The sequence below is a fragment of the Salmo salar genome, chromosome 23 (genome assembly GCF_965601325.2).
Source record: "Salmo salar chromosome 23, fSalSal1, whole genome shotgun sequence".
NCBI classification, from domain to species: Eukaryota; Metazoa; Chordata; class Actinopteri; order Salmoniformes; family Salmonidae; genus Salmo; species Salmo salar.
Window position 1 is genome coordinate 13,221,198 of NC_138313.1, and position 18,995 is coordinate 13,240,192.

Here is an 18,995-nt window from a genome sequence, read left to right on the forward strand (position 1 = left end):
GGAGGCTGGAGAGGAGAGGCTGAGGTATTCCTGAACCTCACTTATAGTGCCTTTGGAAAGTATTCAGACCCCTTGACCTTTTCCACATTTTGTAACATTACAGTCTTATTCTAAAATGTATTAAATACATTTTTGCCCCTCATCAATCTACATACAATACCCCATAATGACAACGCAAAAACCGTTTTTTAGAAATGTTTGCAAATGTATTACAAATAAAAAACAGAAATACATGATTTACATAAGTATTCAGACCCTTTGCTATGAGCCTCAAAATTGAGCTCAGGTGCATCCTGCTTTTATTGATCATCCTTGAGATGTTTCTACAATTTGATAGGAGTCCACCTCTGGTAATGATTTGGAAAGCCACACACCTGTCTATATAAGGTCCCACAGTTGACAGTGCATGTCAGAGCAAAAACCAAGCCATGAGATTGAAGGAATTGTCTGTAGAGCTCTGAGACAGGATTGTGTCGAGGCTCAGATCTGGGGAATGGTACCAAAAAATGTCTGCAGCATCTAAGGTCCCCAAGAACATAGTGGCCTCCATCATTCTTAAATGGAAGAAGTTGGGAACCACCAAGACTGAGGACAGACGCTAGGAGACGAGAAGCAAGTACAGCGAGTGAATATTTCATAAATAACGGACATGAAACAAAACAAGGACAGCGTCTGGACAAAAGGAACAAAAGACATTAACGCAGACAAGGGGAAGCCGGCTGAGGCATGACGTGGGATGGGAGCCTGCCGAGCCAACCGAGGCAAGAAAATATCTGGAGCCAGCTAAGGCATGGAAGCCCGACGAGCCAGCTGAGGCACCCCCGGTTCCTTCGGCAGCGGCACCCGGACCCGACGTCACCAACCCCAACGAAAAACCAAAAAACTCCCCGATGCTTCCAATATTGGAGTCTGCATTCTGTGAGGACAGACGCTGGGAGACGAGAAGCAAGTACAGGGAGTGAATATTTAATAAATAATGGACATGAAACAAAACAAGGATAGCGTCTGGACAAGGGGAACAAAACAACATTAATGTAGACACGGGGAAGAAACTGGAAGTGACAGATATAGGGGAGGCAATCAAAGTAATAGAGTCCAGGTGAGTGCCATGAAGCGCTGATGCGTGTAACGATGGTGACAGGTGTGCGTCATGATGGTCCCTCGAGCGCCAGAGAGGGGGAGCGGGAGCAGGCGTGACAAAGACTCTTCCTAGAGCTAGCCTCCCAGCCAAACTGAGCAATAGGGGGGAGAAGGGCCTTGGTCAGGGAGTTGACCAAGAACCCAATGGTCACTCTGACAGAGCTCTAGAGTTCGTCTGAGGAGATGGGAGAACCTTCCAGAAAAACAACCATCTCTGCAGCACTCCACCAATCAGGCTTTATGGTAGAGTGGCCAGACTGAAGCCACTCCTCAGTAAATGGCAAATGACAGTCCGCTTGGAGTTTGCCAAAAGGCACTTAAAGGACTCTGATCATGAGAAACGATATTCTCTGGTTTGATGAAACCAAGATTGAACTCTTTGGTCTGAATGCCAAGCGTCACATCTGGAGGAAACCTGACACCATCGCTACCGTGAAGCATGGTGGTGGCAGAATCACGCTGTGGGGATGTTTTTCAGCGGCCAGGACTGGGAGACTAGTCAGGATCGAGGGAAAGATGAACAGAGCAAAGTACAGAGATTCTTGATGAAAACCCGCTCATCAGAATGGGTCGAAAGTTCACCTTCCAACAGGACGACGACTCTAAGCACACAGCCAAGACAAAGCAGGAGTGGCTTCGGGACAAGTCTCTGAATGTGCATGAGTGGCCCCGCCAGAGCCTGGACTTGAACCCAATCGAACATCTCTGGAGAGACCTAAAAATAGCTGTACAGCAACGCTCCCCATCCAACCTGACAGAGTTTGAGAGGATCTGTAGAGAAGAATTGGAGAAACTCCCCAAATACAGGTGTGCCAAGCTTGTAGCGTCATACCCAAGAAGACTCGAGGCTGTAATCGCTTCCAAAGGTGCTTCAACAAAGTACTGAGTAAAGGGTCTCAATACTTAAAATATATATTTGCACAAATTTCTTAAAAACTGTTTTTGCTTTGTCATTATGGGGTATTGATGAGGGGGGAAAAATGTAATTCATTTTAGAATAAGGCTGTAACACAACAAAAAATGTCAAGGGGTCTGAATACTTTCCGAATGCACTATATCAAACATGCCATCATATCATGGCTGCCTAATCGGCACAACCATCACTGGACCACCACAGCAAGCATAATGGCTAGAACACCAGCCCCATGGTCTGGTAGAGGACATTCAGAGAACCAAGGCAGGAACCATAGACTTAGCCTATAAGCAGAAACAGGGAAACCAGAGGTTTTATGGAAGAAGAATGCCATCTGCCTCTGCTCTGAAAAGGATAGAGTAGAGAAGTCTACAATAAGTCTTTGTTCGGTCTAAACAACACAGTTATAAAGGATTGGCCTGATTCTGTAGACATATCTATAGGGGGACAGGACTGGTGTGTGAGTACGCACATGCATTGGGTTCTGGTTCTTGTCTCCGCAGAGAACCCTGTGCCCCCTTGCCAGCTGTGTGTCCTCTCCATCTGTCACGCACTCTCGCTGCCGTGGCTATGACGTCACGGCTAACCTAAACACCCCGTCAGGCTCCGGATAAAACAAACACGCACACGAACACACACAGAGCAGCGGAGGAAGAGACGCAGGCAGCCCCACTCAGCTTCCTGGAACCCACTGATTCTAAAGCTGGAGATGTTTTGACTCCCGACTGCTGTAGCGGAGTCGGAGGTTCGGAGCGTTGGGAATACGGCCCTGGGAAATCTTGGATTTTGGAACACGGTAGCGGTGGTCTGTTTCCTGTATTGCAGGGCCACTTCCTTTTCACACAACAATAAAAAACTTAAAATGTGTACATTTTTCAGAGCCCCCCCCCCCCCCAAAAAAAAAAACCTGCCTCTCTGTCAGTCTGTTAGCCAGGTAGTCAGTCAGCCAGGTCTCAGAAGACCCCTGTGAAACATGGCTCAATTTGTCAGGGGATCAGCCTAACCAAACAGCCCCCTAGCATGACTATGAACCCCCATGCCTTTCACCAATCTTTCTGGGTCACAAAAAGTTTAGAGAACTGTTCCTTCACTTTCTTTTTTACCCAGCTCCTGGCCCACTGGATGGGTGACCCCAGACATCAAGGTAATTTGACCTCTGCGACCTCATGTAAACCCTCAATGCAGACATGTACCCTGCAGGTATAAGCTTCAGTCTAGCAGTGAAGGGGAACAGTGTAATAAGGGTGTTATGAGGTTGTAATATAAATGTGCTTTGGGATGAGGGAGGAGTTAGCCATTTAGCGGCTAGTGCTAAACTGTGTTTAAGGCCAGCAGGGGAAACACAAAGGCCATTATTACTGAGAGACATCAGTGGTCACACACACACATGCACAGACGCACGCGCACCCACACGTCTCCATTTCTGTTGGAGGTGACGAATGAGGTGAGAGTGAGGACCGGAGAGGGCGGGACAAAAGAGAAAAAGCCAAGAAAGAGAACAGGAGAAAGAGAAGAAACCCATGGATTCTCAAAACACACTTGTTTGAACCATTTTGTTGTTGAACAGAACTCATTTAAAATTTCCAGATTTGGCCCACGCAGAGACATTCCTTCCTTATTTCCACACTGCGATCCTAAGTCCCCTACTCGCTCTTATTAATAAAACATCAGGCTTTTACGATAGCCATCAATAAAATTCTCACATGCAGGCAGAAGAGAAAATAAACTGAGGAGGAGACAAAAAGTAAAGGCATTAAAACGGTGATTGAGTGAGCTGGAAGCACCACAGGCTAAACAGCAATTAGTACTGTGCTACTTTTAATGCAATACATTCTGACCACAGAGCACACACACACACGGATGCATGCAAACACACAAGTCGTTATTAATTTCCTTTCAATTTGCACAGAAACAACTGAGGTGTAGCTAATTTGGAATGACTCCAACTGAGCGAGCGAGAGCGAGAGAGAGAAAGGATTCACAGTTTCACAGACAGCTGTGCTAACTGGGCCTGGCAATGAGCGACTGCTGGAGCCGCCTAGAGCCGTCTGGCACGTTACTAAAGCTTACCCTTACCATATGCTGGGCTAGCACTCAGACGTTCTTTATAACCAAGCAAAACAGGGCCTCTGAGAAGCATCATTCTAAAAAAACAGGTCATAATCAGAGGACTAAATACTGTAATGAGTCAGAATATACTCTCAAACCTGTACAGCGACGTACATCCTAATGTCAAAGGTCAATTGACTTTCATCTTACGGCCCATTGCTTTCTGACTCACAGGTCATTGGAGTCCATCAACGAGCACTACTTCCTGGGTCACTGAGGACTTGTGCTTCCCATTGGGTTCATATTGGGCATGCTTAGTATAGTGAACGTGAGAAAGGGTCTGCATTGTTCCCCTCGGTCACGTTAGGGCCGTTATCATCCCTACTACTCTTGCTTGCATTGTGTGGCCCTGCTCCATTTATTTAGATTCAGTTGCTAACAATGAAAACATTGCCTCGGACCCCTCCCCACTCCTACCGGGCACAAACATTACATTAGGAAAGCAATAATAATAATGACAGAGGCATATAAATAGTAAGGGGAAGTAACTGAGTGGCTATGAGGGGAAATAAGAGTAAACAGACAGAAATATGAATGATACAGTTGAACAATTGATTTCACCGAACTAACTGGCAGAGCGACAGCAGTCACAATGTTACCTCAGAGTTTTCAGAGAGTGGATCATAAAGGCTGTGTGTGTGTGTGTGTGTGTGGGGGGGGGGGTTGGTATACATTTGCATCAGTAAACGTGTCTGTACAGTATGTAGACATTCTGAACGTGTCCGTGTGGATAGTGAGAGACAAATGTAAGTGTGTATGTATAAATCACAATTTGTGTAATGCAATCAGCACACTCCACTCTAAGGTTCTTTTTTTTTTACATTTATTTATTTAACCTTTATTTAACCAGGCAAGTCAGTTAAGAACAAATTCTTATTTACAATGATGGCCTAGGAACAGTGGGTTAACTGCCTTGTTCAGGGGCAGAACGACAGATTATTACCTTGTCAGCTCGGGAAATCGATCTAGCAACCTTTTGGTTACTGGCCCAACACTCTAACCACTAGGCTACCTGCTGTCTATAAGGACACAGCAGAGCAGCAGTACAGATTGCCTCGTGGCCCTGCCTTTGCCTGCTACCGTGCAAGTAGTGTGATTGACAGTTGAGAGCTGACGTGGTTATAATGAAAGTGAATTAGGCGTGTTGTGGTTGACTAGCCGTACTGCAGTACACTACAGTGGTGCTCTTTGGAGCAGTGCTTTAATCAACCCATGCATGTCCACACACAGACACAGACACACACACACACACACACACACACACACACACACACACACACACACACACACACACACACACACACACACACGTTCTGAGAAATGGTTGGGTGTTAACTCAAAGTCATTAGATTACATGCCCACTGCAATACACCCAGAGCCTGTCAAACTCTTACCTGCATCAAGAGAGCCAAGTTCCGTCAACCCTGTAACAATTTTACATTCAATGTCTTAACAGTGTTAACATCTCTCTCGGTGTAATAACACACGTACAATGTGTACCACACACTCTCTGTGTGGTATTGGAGTTCTGTGTACCACACACTCTCTGTGTAGTATTGGAGTTCTGTGTGCCACACACTCTCTGTGTACTATTGGCGTACTGTGTACCACGCACTCTCTGTGTACTATTGGCGTACTGTGTACCACGCACTCTCTGTGTACTATTGGCGTACTGTGTACCACGCACTCTCTGTGTAGTATTAGCGTACTGTGTACCACGCACTCTCTGTGTAGTATTGGCGTTCTGTGTACCACGCAATCTCTGTGTACTATTGGCGTACTGTGTACCACGCACTCTCTGTGTAGTATTAGCGTACTGTGTACCACGCACTCTCTGTGTAGTATTAGCGTACTGTGTCTTACCTGCGAGAGCATCCTGAGCCTCGAAGAAGGTGCTGAGGCCTCCCTTCACATAGGCCAGACTGCCCTCGTTCTTTTTAGTGGCCTGCTTCTTCAGGTTACTGGCTGCCATACGCAACTGGTCGAAACTGAGAGGGGGGAGAGAGGGGGGTCCCCATCAGTCAGAGGAGTTGTGTGCGTGTATTCTTTTGTGTGTGTAACAGAGTGCATGTGTGCCGTGCTTGAGTGAGTGTGAGCTTGCGTGTCCGCAGGAGGGTGTGTGTGTGTGTGTGTCCCCTGGGAGTGAATGGAGGTTTCCTCTGGAGGAAGAAACACATGCCCTGTCAACCCAAAACAACCCAACCCAATGGACCCTGAAGTTCTGCAGTAGCTAGTCAGGACTCAGCAGGATCCAACCGTTAGACTGGGGTTAGTTGGAGGGGAACCATGACAGATAACGGAAAGGAAACCAGGAGAGACTAATAATAACCTGACAGACAGGCTGACAAACACTGTCCTAATATGACAAAGACCAGGGGTTAGAGGTCAACAAGAGAAAGGACACTTCCTTCACATGTCCAACGTTTTCTTGTTGGGTCAAAGATCAAGAAGGAATGGAGGTAGATTGTATTTGTTTACAGACTAAATCTGTCTCTGGGTTAGTGGATAGATAGGAAGGGCTGAGAACCATGTAAAAGAAAAAAGGTTTTCTTGTCTCAAGTCACAGCAATAGTTTCAATAGTTGAACTATGCTGCTGACAAAGAAAACATCTAGGATTCATGTGTATGTTTGTGACTAGTAGTTTGGTTGTTTGGGCTGACGTTCATAAAGAAGTTACAGTGCCTTCAGAAAGTATTCACACCCCTGGACTTTTTTCACATTTTGTTGTGTTACATTTACATTTTGTGTCCCTGGTGTACACAGAATACCCCACAATGTCAAAGTGGAATTACAATTTTAGAAATCTTTACGAATAATAAAACATTTAAAGCTGAAATGTCTTGAGTCAATAAGTATTCAACTTCTTTGTTATGGCAAGCCTAAACATATTCAGGAGTAAAGATTTGCTTAACAAGTCACATAATAAGTTGCATGGACCTAATGCGCAATATTAGTGGTTAACAAAATTTTTGAATGATTACACCATCTCTGTACCCCACACATACAATTATCTGTAAAGACCCTCAGTCGAGTAGTGAATTTCAAGCACAAATTCAACCAGAAAGATAAGGGAGGTTTTCCAATGCCTCGCAATGAAGGGCACCTATTGGTTGATGGGTAAAAATAAAAAAAAGCAGACACTGAATATCCCTTTGAGCATGGTGAAGTTATTAATTACGCTTTGGTTGGTGCATCAATACACCCAGTCATCCTTCCTAACTCAGTTGCCAGAGAGGAATAAAACCGTTCCGAGCAATGGTGATTTTAAAACCGTTCCAGAGTTTAATGGCTGTGATAGGAGAAAACTGAGGCTGAATCAAAAACATTGTAGCTACTCCACAATACTAACCTAAATGACAAAAATTGAAGTCTGTACAGAATAAAAATATTCCAAAACATGCAATAAGGCACTAAAGTAATACTGCAAAAAATGTGGCAAAGAAATGAACTTCCTGTCCTGAATACAAAGCATTATGTTTGGGGTAAAAACAACACATCACTGACTACCACTCTTCGTGTTATGGATATGCTCGTCATCGGCAAAAGGATTAGAGAGTTTTTTTTAGGACAAAAAGAAACAGAACAGAATTAAGCACAGGCAAAATCCTAGAGGAAAACCTGGTTCAGTCTGCTTTCCAACAGACCCTGGGAGACAAATTCACCTTTCAGCAGGACAATAACCTAAAACTCACAGCCAAATATTTCACTAGAATTGCTAACCAAGACGACATTGAATGTTCCGGAGTGGTCTAGTTGCAGTTTTGACTTAAATCAGCTTGGAAATCTATGGCAAGACTTGAAAATGGCTGTCCAGCAATGATCAACAACCAACTTGACAGAGATCGAAGAGTTTAAAAAAATATTAATGGCCAAATATTTTACAATCCAGGTGTGCAAAGCTCATAGAGACTTACCCAAAGGCGATTATTGACTCAGGGTGTTGAATACTTACTGTATCTAATCAAGATAGTGTTTTATTTGTCATGAATCGTATAAAAAAAAAAAAAAATCCACTTTGACATTTGAGTATTTAGCGTAGATCGATAAAAGAAAATTCAATCCACTTTTATCCCAATTTGTAACACAACAAAAATGTAGAAAAAGTCAAGGGGTGTGAATACTTTCCGAAGGCACTGTAGTTGTGAAGGAGTGCTGTCTGATTGGCCGGTACAGGAGAAAGATGGTTGTGATTGTCTGTGTCTCTTAGACCCAGAGGCCGAATAAAAAAAAGTAGGTTGGTCTGACCTACCTGGTGACAGAGTGGTTCTCGATAAGGTACCAAGTAGCTGAGAAGTTCTCGCTGGTGAACTCTCCACTCACACCTGGAAACAATGCCTCCAGATCTTTCAGAGGGACCTTACCCCTGGGGGAGAAAACACACACATACAAGAGATTACTAAGGAAACCCTATTAAAATGTATGTTTTATGTCTCCTATGTATGATCATGCTGTGGTCCCTGTATGGCTCAGTTGGTAGAGCATGGTGCTTGCAATGCCAGGATTGTGGGGTTTGAATCCCGGGGCCACCAATATGTAAAATGGATGCATGCATGACTGTAAGTCACTTTCAGTTAAGTGTGTGCTAAAAGGCATATATTATTATGCTGCAAAACCCATTTCCCTCTATGACAATAAGGTTGGAGCATGAACAATCTACACCAACACTGAATTAAAGGGAATGCTTACAACTGTAAATAGTTACTCAAATAAGAAAGAACATTTACCAGTTACATTATACAAAATAACAAGAACTTCATTCTATAATATAATAAGGTGAAAGGTAAGTTGGCGTGTTGGTATAAAGTCCTCCAACGGGGTCAGCGTGAGGCCGTGCCCAAAGAGGAAGGCCTGGGCATGGGAAGAGCAGTGTGTGACGCCTGGGCGCCCCTGGAGGACCCAGAAGTTGTTAGGAAGGTTTGATCTGTGGTAATGACCCGTGGGCTACACAAACTAAACTCTAAAAGGAAACCCACCACCCACCCAGCCTCTACTGTACTGGAACACGCTGAGCCCTGAGGGGATAAATACACACATGCACACAACACAAGCACACACACACACACAGAGCAGAATTATCTCAGTGCCGATCGGTAAAGATGGGTTGTCATGGGAAAGAAGTGGGAGAAAGAGAGGGAGGGTGAAACTGCAAGTTTCATCACCATGAAAGGTTAACGTCAATTAACCTCTCAAACCCCTTTCGTCTCAAAGTGCTCGTGCTGCTTCTTGTAACGGTGTGGCTGAGTTGGTAAGAGTGTTTCGCTAGCAATGTACAGGTTGCGGACTGAATTCCTAGACCATGTACACACATAATAAAAATTTACTCACCGCACTGTTAGTTGCATTACAAAGCGTCTGATTCGTGGCATATTACATGTATACAGTTGAAGTCGGAAGCTTACATATACTTAGGTTGGAGTCATTAAAACTTGTTTTTCAAACACTCCACAAATTTCTTGTTAACAAACTATAGTTTTGGCAAGTCGGTTAGGACATCTACTTTATGCATGACACAAGGAATTTTTCAAACAATTGTTTACAGACTGTATCACAATTCCAGTGGGTCAGAAGTTTTCATATGCTAAGTTGACTGTGCCTTTAAACAGCTTGGAAAATTCCAGAAAATTATGTCATGGCTTTAGAAGCTTCTGATAGGCTAATTGACATCATTTGAGTCAATTGGAGGTGTACCTGTGGATGTATTTCAAGACCTACCTTCAAATTCAGTGCCTCTTTGCTTGACATCATGGGAAAATCAAAAGAAATCAGCCAAGAAAACTGTAGACCTCCACAAGTCCGGTTCATCCTTGGGAGCAATTTCTAAACGGCTGAAGGTACCACGTTCATCTGTACAAACAATAGTACGCAAGTATAAACACCATGGGACCATGCAGCCATCATAACGCTCAGGAAGGAGGCGCGTTCTGTCTCCTAGAGATGAACGTACTGTGGTGTGAAAAGGGCAAATCAATCCCAGAACAACAGCAAAGGACCTTGTGAAGATGCTGGAGGAAAACAGGTACAAAATTATCTATATCCACAGTAAAACGAGTCCTATATTGACATAACCTGAAAGGCCGCTCAGCAAGGAAGAAGCCACTGCTCCAAAACTGCCATAAAACAGCCAGACTACGGTTTGCAACTGCACATGGGGACAAAGATCATACTTTTTGGAGAAATGTCCTCTGGTCTGATGAAACAAAAATAGAACTGTTTGGCCATAATGACCATCGTTATGTTTGGAGGAAAAAGGGGGAGGCTTGCAAGCTGAAGAACATCATCCCAACCGTGAAGCACGGGGGTGGCAGCATCATGTTGTGGGAGTGCTTTGCTGCAGGAGGGACTGGTGCACTTCACAAAATAGATGGCATAATGAGGGAGGAAAATCACATGGATATATTGAAGCAACATCTCAAGACATCAGTCAGGAAGTTAAAGCTTAGTTGCAAATGAGTCTTCCAAATGGACAATGACCCCAAGCATACTTCCAAAGTTGTGGCAAAATGGCTTAAGGACAACAAAGTCAATGTGTTGGAGTGGCCATCACAAAGCCATCCTCAATCCTATAGAACATTTGTGGGCAGAAGTGAAAAAGTGTGTGCGAGCAAGGAGGCCTACAAACCTGACTCAGTTACACCAGCTCTGGCAGGAGGAATGGGCCAAAATTCACCCAACGTATTGTGGGAAGCTTGTGGAAGGCTACCTGAAACGTTTGACCCAAGTTAAACAATTTAAAGGCAATGCTACCAAATACTAATTGAGTGTATGCAAACTTCTGACCCACTGGGAATGTGATAAAATAAAAAACAAAAAAGCTGAAATAAATCATTCCCTCTACTATTATTCTGACATTTCACATTCTTAAAATAAAGTGGTGATCCTAACTGACCTAAGACAGGGAATTTTTACTAGGATTAAATGTCAGGAATTATGAAAAACTGAGTTTAAATGTATTTGGCTAAGGTGTATGAAAACTTCCGACTTCAACTGTACATATGCATCTCGAAAGAGAGCGAGAGAGAAACAGAGAGAGATATTGAGAGAGTGTAAAAGAGAACTCTCTCAGTCTGTTCAGTTATTCCCTCACCTCCAAACCTGGCAAAGTATCAAAGCCTGCTTTAACATGTATCGGCTCTGCTGCTCTGCTCTACACAGACGGACAGGAAGCACATACGTATACGCTGAGAGAAACCCTGCTCAAGTTCAGTAGGCTAACTCAAAATAAGCAGTTACAGTCCTGACTCCGGAAATGATCACTCGGGCATCGCGGCTTGGACGGGGCTTGTTACTCTGTAAGCATGCGGACCAAAATAAAAAGGAACACGTTGATGATGACATCACCAGGAAGTGTTTCGCAGACCAACAAGAGGACTTCATTTTTTAAATTAAATATATATATTTGTAATACTTTTTCAAACAATATAATCATATAGACAAAAGAAAAAAAGACAGACCCAAAAATCAACGATATCAAAGCTGCCCAGACACACGTTCCTACTGCATCTATCTCCAGTGATTGTAAGACTATGCCATATGGCCTCAAATTGAGCTATTCTGATTTTCCTCTGTCACCCACACCTTTTCAATATTGAAATAATAATGCATTTGATTCTTCCACTGTCTTAACGATGGAGGATCATTTGATTTCCAGTTATTAAGTAAACATTTTTCAAAATGATTGACAACAAAAGTATGGTCCAACCCATTTGGCATCTCAACACACTCCCATATGCCGTCTTGAAGAATGCAGATAGACAGACTAAAAGTTCATTTACATTGTAAAAAGTCCACCTATAACATTTTGACTTTATAGCACACCCAGAAGGCATGACTTATTGAATCACACTTAACACGACTCCGCAGTTGTACTGTAAAATTTGTGAATTTTGTCTCTTGTATAATAAATATACATTTGTTTATAATGGAATAAGCGTACATTTTAGTTAACTGTAATTTCCTTAGTTATGTTCCAGCACACCCTCCATCATGTTCCAGCACACCCTCCATCATGTTCCAGCACACCCTCCATCATGTGCCAATATCAGTTCCTTTTAAGTCTTGGTTCCAATAGTTCATATTTTTTTCTTAGAGATTGTCAGTTGGATAGGCTCTCTGCAAGGATTTGTATATCTTACTTATCATAGTTATATCCTTTTCTGACTCAAATAGGATTCCCTCAACATTGCTCTGATGTCTAAGACTTAAAATCAACATTTTGTGATATAAAACTTTTAATTTGCATGTATTTGAAAACGTCTACATAAGTCAGTCCAAAATGGCTTTTTTATTTTGTAATGGAAATAATGGTATTTCCTATTACCAAGCCATTTACAGTTTCTATGCCTTGAGTTTTACATGTGGGCCAATTTATCGGTGAAATCTGAAAAGCTTTCCAAGGATTGTTCCATAGGGGGTTGTTTTTAAGGTGTGATATTGGTTCTTGTAGAATGCGTTTAATTTTCTTCCATATTGTTATAGTGTTCTTAACTATGAAGTTGTTCATGTTCTTATCTTTATCCTTTGAAAATAGACACATGAAAAGATTCTGGGGAAGGGCATGCACATCTTCAATATGCACCCACTGTTCCACTTTAGTGCATTTAACAATATTTGAATTTACTTTTTTTTTTTTTTTTAACTAGGCAAGTCAGTTAAGAACAAATTCTTATTTACAATGATGGCCTAGGAACAGTGGGTTAGCTGCCTTGTTCAGGGGCAGAACGACAGATTTTTACCTTGTCAGCTCGGAGAATCGATCTAGCAACCTTTCTGTTACTGGCCCAACACTCTAACCACTAGGCTACATGCTGTCCCAAATATGTCGCAAGTAAAAGCCTTGGGTGGCGAGTTGATACAATTCCAGGTCTGGAAGTTTTAAACCACCCTCAGACTTAGGGAGATGAACACTAACTTGCATATACACCACCGTTCAAAAGTTTGGGGTCACTTAGAAATGTCCTTGTTTTTGAAAGAAAAACTAATTTTATGTCCATTAAAATAAGATAAAATTGATCAGAAATACAGTGTAGACATTGCTAATGTTGTAAATTACTATTGTAGCTGTAAACGGACGATTTTTTATGGAATATCTACATAGGCGTACAGAGGCCCATTATCAGCAACCATCCCTCCTGTGTACCAATGGCATGTTGTGTTAGCTAATCCAAGTTTATAATTTTAAAAGGCTAATTGACCATTAGAAAACCATTTTGCAAAAACTGTTGTCCTGATTAAAGAAGCAATAAAACTGGCCTTCTTTAGACTAGTTGAGTATCTGGAGCATCAGCATTTGTGGGTTCGATTACAGGCTCAAAATGGCCAGAAACAAATAACTTTCTTTTGAAACTCGTCAGTCTATTGTTGTTCTGAGAAACGAAGGCCATTCCATGCAAGAAACTGTCAAGAAACTGAAGATCTCATACAACGCTGTGTCCTATTCCCTTCACAGAACAGCGCAAACTGGCTCTAACCAGAATAGAAAGAGGAGTGGGAGGCCCCGGTGCACAACTGAGCAAGAGGACAAGTACATTAGAGTGTCTAGTTTGAGAAACAGACGTCTCACAAGTCCTCAACTGGCAGCTTCATTAAATAGTACCCGCAAAATACCAGTTTCAACGTCAACAGTGAAGAGGCGACTCCGGGATGCTGGCCTTCTAGGCAGAGTTCCTCTGTCCAGTGTTCTTTTGCCCATCTTAATATTTTTATTGGCCAGTCTGAGATATGGCTTTTTCTTTGCAACTTTGCATAGAAGGCAAGCATTCCCGGAATCGCCTCTTCACCAAAAATGTGAGATTTTTGGTTTCAACCGCCGAGTCTTTGTGAGACGCAAAGTAGGTGAACAGATGATCTCTGCATGTATGGTTCCCACCGTGAAGCATGGAGGAGGTGGTGTGATGGTGCTTCACTGGTGACACTGTCAGTGATTCATTTAGAATTCAAGGCACTCTTAACCAGCATGGCTACCACAGCATTTTGCAGTGATACACCATCCCATCTGGTCTGTGCTTAGTGAGACTATCATTTGTTTTTCAACAGGACAATGACCCAACACACCTCCAGGCTGTGTAAGGGCTATTTGACCAAGAAGGAGAGTGATGGAGTGCTGCATCAGATGACCTGGCCTCCACAATCACCCAACCTCAACTCAATTGAGATGGTTTGGGATGAGTTGGTCAGCAGAGTGAAGGGAAAGAAGCCAACAAGTGCTCAGCATATGTGGGAACTCCTTCAAGACTGTTGGAAAAGCATTCCAGGTGAAGCTGGTTGAGAGAATGCCAAGAGTGTGCAAAGCTGTCATCAAGGCAAACGGTAGCTACTTTGACGAATCTCAAATATAAAATATGTTGATTTGTTTAACAGTTTTTTGGTTACTACATGATTCCATGTGTGTTATTTCATAGTTTTTAACGTATTCACTGTTATTCTACAATGTAGAAAATAGTAAAAACAACAAAAAAAAACCTTGAATGAGTAGGTGTGTCCAAATATTTTACTGGTACTGTACATGACTAACATTGAAAAGTCAATGCCCCCCTTGTTAAAAATATTTTCAGAATACTCTAAAATCTCAAGATATAAAAATAAAGTGGAAAAAAACAGAAATAATGGCCAAAATAAAAAAATAACTCATGCTCTACAGCAATTATTTAAGTGTACCACGACAAGATGACTTCCTGTTTGACCTCTCTGTTAGTATAACCAACCAGTGACATCACCACCAGACAAACCTGTTTAAATTGGTTCAAGACATCATAATTATAATCATGATGGGTTTAAACGTATTTAATTACTATAACTAAAAAGGTTGTCCGACTTCGTCCGCTTCAATTCTCCTGGTCAGCTATTTCTAGTTTGAACAGCTAGCCATCGTCTCTATAGTAAACAAAATTGGCTACATTCATTAATGTGATGTGTTTGTGTATTGTACACTGTGTATGTGTATGTCTGCGTGTGACCATTTTCAAGTGTGTTTACTGTACTATGTGGTTATAACATGAAGAGAAGACCGTACGGTTTCTTAGTTAGAGCTAACTGACTGTGATGTAAGGGTTGTAGTAGCCTACCAGTAGGCCAGGGAAAGTGACCCTGGACATGGAGGGTTTGCAGCCCAGTTAGGGGCTCTCCTCCCTGTCCACGAGCGATCACTTGCCCCCTGGATCCCCTGGCCCCTCTAAACAAAACAAACATCAGAGGGCCTAGAGCACAGATATACCAGAACTAAACTATACAAACTAAACATTACATTACAGACTGTGCATTTCCTGCCAGTCGTGTGGGAGGCAGAAGCCACACCATACGACCTGCCTGCTATGGCCATGTGTGGTGGCTTGCAATCTTTCTATACCACTTTTTCCTCTCTTCTTTCTCCTTCCTTTCAGGCCATGTGTAGTGGGTTGCAATCTTTCTTTTCAACTCATTCCTCTCTTCTTTCTTTCTTTCCCTCTCTTTTAAACACAATTATGGTGTTTCCAGTGCCTTTGTGCAGCGGTTAAAGCCAGTTGTAGCCATTGCTGTGTTGGCATAACATTTCAAACATCTCCACATGGGGATTGTTTGTTTGTTAGACTCAATGACTTAAGCCTGTGTGTGTGTGTGTGTGTGTATGTATGTGTGTGTGTGTCCCTACTTGTCAAAGTCGATGCCTAACGGATTGCTGGGTCGTAGGGAGAGGGGGGAGATGCCTTTGTAGCGGTCGGTTCTCATGTCGTAATAGTTCATCTCATCCACCCACACAGCAGACTGGTCCAGGATACCTACAGCACAGACACACAGGAAACACATCATCGCTGAGAGGACAGCCCAGATCACACACACTCAATTATAGTACCTGACAGAGCTACTATACAGTTTGTAAAGCAACACAGGACAATCGAGTATGGGTTTGTGGTGTGTTTCCATACTCTATTTCCTAGTTGCCGGAGCTTGGATAAACTGAGGAAGATTGTCTGTTCTTGTGCAACGGAGTAGTCGTTCTAGAGTTCCTCTGATGATTGACAAAGAGAGATGTGTTTGTAGATTTATATTAGAACTGCCGTGTTCGCCGAGGGCAGAAGGAGTATCTTACCGATCTTCTCAGCCTTGAGCAGTTTGAAGGAGACGGTGGAGGTGCCGTGGCCTCCTGACTTGGTGGTGACGATGATCTCTCCCTTATCGTCTTTGGCTGGGCCCACACGACACACTATCTTACTGGCTGACATCCACTCAGCCGTCAGCAAGCAGTTGTGACCACATATGGACAGACCTGAGAGAGAGACAGAAAGAAAGAGAGAGAAGTGAGGCTAATCAAATATATAGGCGAGCTAACAGCAACAGGACAAACAACCAAGTAATAACATAAGAGACACATTGACACAAACAGCAGTTTAATAAACCTGTCATTAGGGGTCAAAGTTCAGGCCAGGTCCAGTCAGTCCTGTTGGTGGCCCTGACATGAGTCTCTCACAGCTTCCTCATTCTGTCCACACAGTGTGCCACTTCAATGCTAAGCGGCTCAATAAATATCTATTTCCTGTACTTTTACACTCTCTCTATCTGACCCTTCTCCTTGTGAACACTGAGAGAGAGAGAGAGAGAGAGAGAGAGAGAGAGAGAGAGAGAGAGCAAAACCCCTTCCTCTGATTTAACTGACTAGATGGAACTCGACAGTGTCAGACATGTGTAATCAATCATCATAAAAGCATGTGAGAGATACAAAAATAACCCTTGAAACAAACTGTGAATAATAATATGGCCATTAAATTAAAGCACATTTCCTGCCTCTGTACTGGTCATAGCAAAAAATATAGTGTTTTGTGCATATCTAACATATACAGTAAAAGGCTAATTCTAGGCTCTGGGGACATTAGTGGTCAGAAATAGATCCAAATGATTGGCCAGGACTCTGCCTGCCAAGTCCACAGCAGTATGTGTGAGGCCATGTCTTTCATTCGCGGGCATCTTGATTTTAATTCTTGAAAATAACACACTGAAATTCTAGGCGTATTCTAATTGGTGACATTTTGACAATATAAAAAAGTTAGATATTTATATTAAAATGTATATTAAAATACATTATGTTCATAAAATGCAGCAACAAGAAATGCGGATAGTGGAGTGTTTTGTTTCACTAGCGCTACTCTTTTGCAAAGTAAAAAAATTGTGGCCACAGATGTTTAGCTTTTAAAAAAATGTATTGTGTTTTTAAAGTTCTGTTAAAAAAAAAAAAAATTCCTTGAAACAAATGTATTAATTATAAAACATCTTACTCTTTTTGGCAATTCAATTCAGATTACATTTAAACAAAACATGCAGGATTTTGATAAAACGATTAACATAAGTATTTTAACCAACAATCTGTTCGACTTAAAAACATATTAAACAAATCATGTTCACTTATGTTCCTATATTTTTTAGAACATTTGAAAGGCCCCCATATGTTGGTGGTGTATAGTTTCTTTTTCTAGCATTTTTTCTTGCAATTCAGATATGTTCTCCATGGAGCTAAGATACATTTTAAGGCTAATTTACTGCAATTCTACACATTTTACCATAGAGCTGAGACAACATTTTGCAGTTTTAAGGCAAATTTTATGCAATTCTATGCATTTTGCCATGGCTAAATCTGTGTTCTTACGCTCAAACATAACAAAATCAATACTGCTAAATTCATTGCTTTGGAATTTTCAATACTCCCTTGCTTTTATTTTGGTGATTGTTAGTTCTCAAAGATTATAAAGAAATGTATAGGTCTATTATCTTTCCTATATACTTTATATCTGTTTTAGTTGTTTAAGTTTTTCCATACCGAAAATGTAATTAAAACAATATTATTCTATTTTTACATGCTTAGGCAGCCTGCCCAAGGATTACAATGGCAGAAAAATCTATGCCAAAGGCATCCAATTCAATATGATTCAGATATCTAATAATTTTCTTTAGCATATAAAATCACATTTTAAAATGTACACATTTAGTTAAAATGTTCTAAAATGCTATAGTATTTATTTTTTCACTTAACCAACATTGATTAAAACTCATTATCTTGGGTGTTTTAAATTCATTCAGTTAAACAAAACAAAAAGGTAATTTAATCTAGATTCATAAAAATGTGTTTTCCACCTCATAAAGTCATGAAAAGCATTCATTTGATAAACAGCAACAAACAGTCCATGTAATGTAAGCAGAGCCTGACCACCGCTGACTGGTCCAGTGAGTTCTGTGGTAGACTGTAGGCTAGTAAGGCTCTAGCCAGGCTCTGGGTAAATTAGTTACTCAGTCCAACCGCGGACGGGTCATAACGGCATGAACTCTACTGCACACAGACCTACTTACACATTCTCTATCATACACTCTGTCTAACACACTCTCACACACACAAACAAATATCGTCAGTGCCAGTGAAAACATTCACATAAACAAAACAGAATAATTGTATGCATCAAAAACAACCGCACCAATGAATTCACACACTGGCTAATTTTGAGATTACCATTACATAAAAGTGGGAGACAAAACATTCCAGGAAGTGATTTGACTGTTGGAAGTCAAATCTAAATAACAGTGTGCGTGTGTTAGTGCTGTGATGGTCATGGAATTTCAGGTGTTATGGTTGGCGTGTCATATGTGCACAGTTATCAGCACAACATTAGCAGATATGGGCCTAACTGTCTTGCTCTTGAATAATGAATTAATTGTCAGACACACAGACACCCAACCTTTTTTTGAGACATTTATTTAACATAAATCAATTAAAACCTGCATTGTATTATAGAAAGTCTACAGAAACTTTTTTGTCTACTAAAGTGCCATAGGCTAGCGCTTCTACGATAAATTACCACTAACAACAAATATTAACAG

At 41.8% G+C, this 18,995-nt stretch overlaps 1 protein-coding gene across 4 annotated transcripts in view; it reads right to left on the bottom strand.

Moving 5' to 3' along the window:
* Window positions 1–18,995, bottom strand: part of LOC100380722 (exocyst complex component 2) — a 100,530-nt gene that overhangs the window by 49,728 nt on the left and 31,807 nt on the right. For all 4 annotated transcript variants that reach the window (XM_082967920.1, XM_045705934.2, XM_082967919.1 and 1 more), the window contains exons 3-6: window positions 16,225–16,401; window positions 15,787–15,913; window positions 8,413–8,526; window positions 6,026–6,150 (exon numbers count right to left, since the gene is read on the bottom strand). In XM_082967920.1, the coding sequence (XP_082824046.1) occupies window positions 6,026–6,150; window positions 8,413–8,526; window positions 15,787–15,913; window positions 16,225–16,401 (543 nt within the window). The remainder of the gene's footprint in view (window positions 1–6,025; window positions 6,151–8,412; window positions 8,527–15,786; window positions 15,914–16,224; window positions 16,402–18,995) is intronic.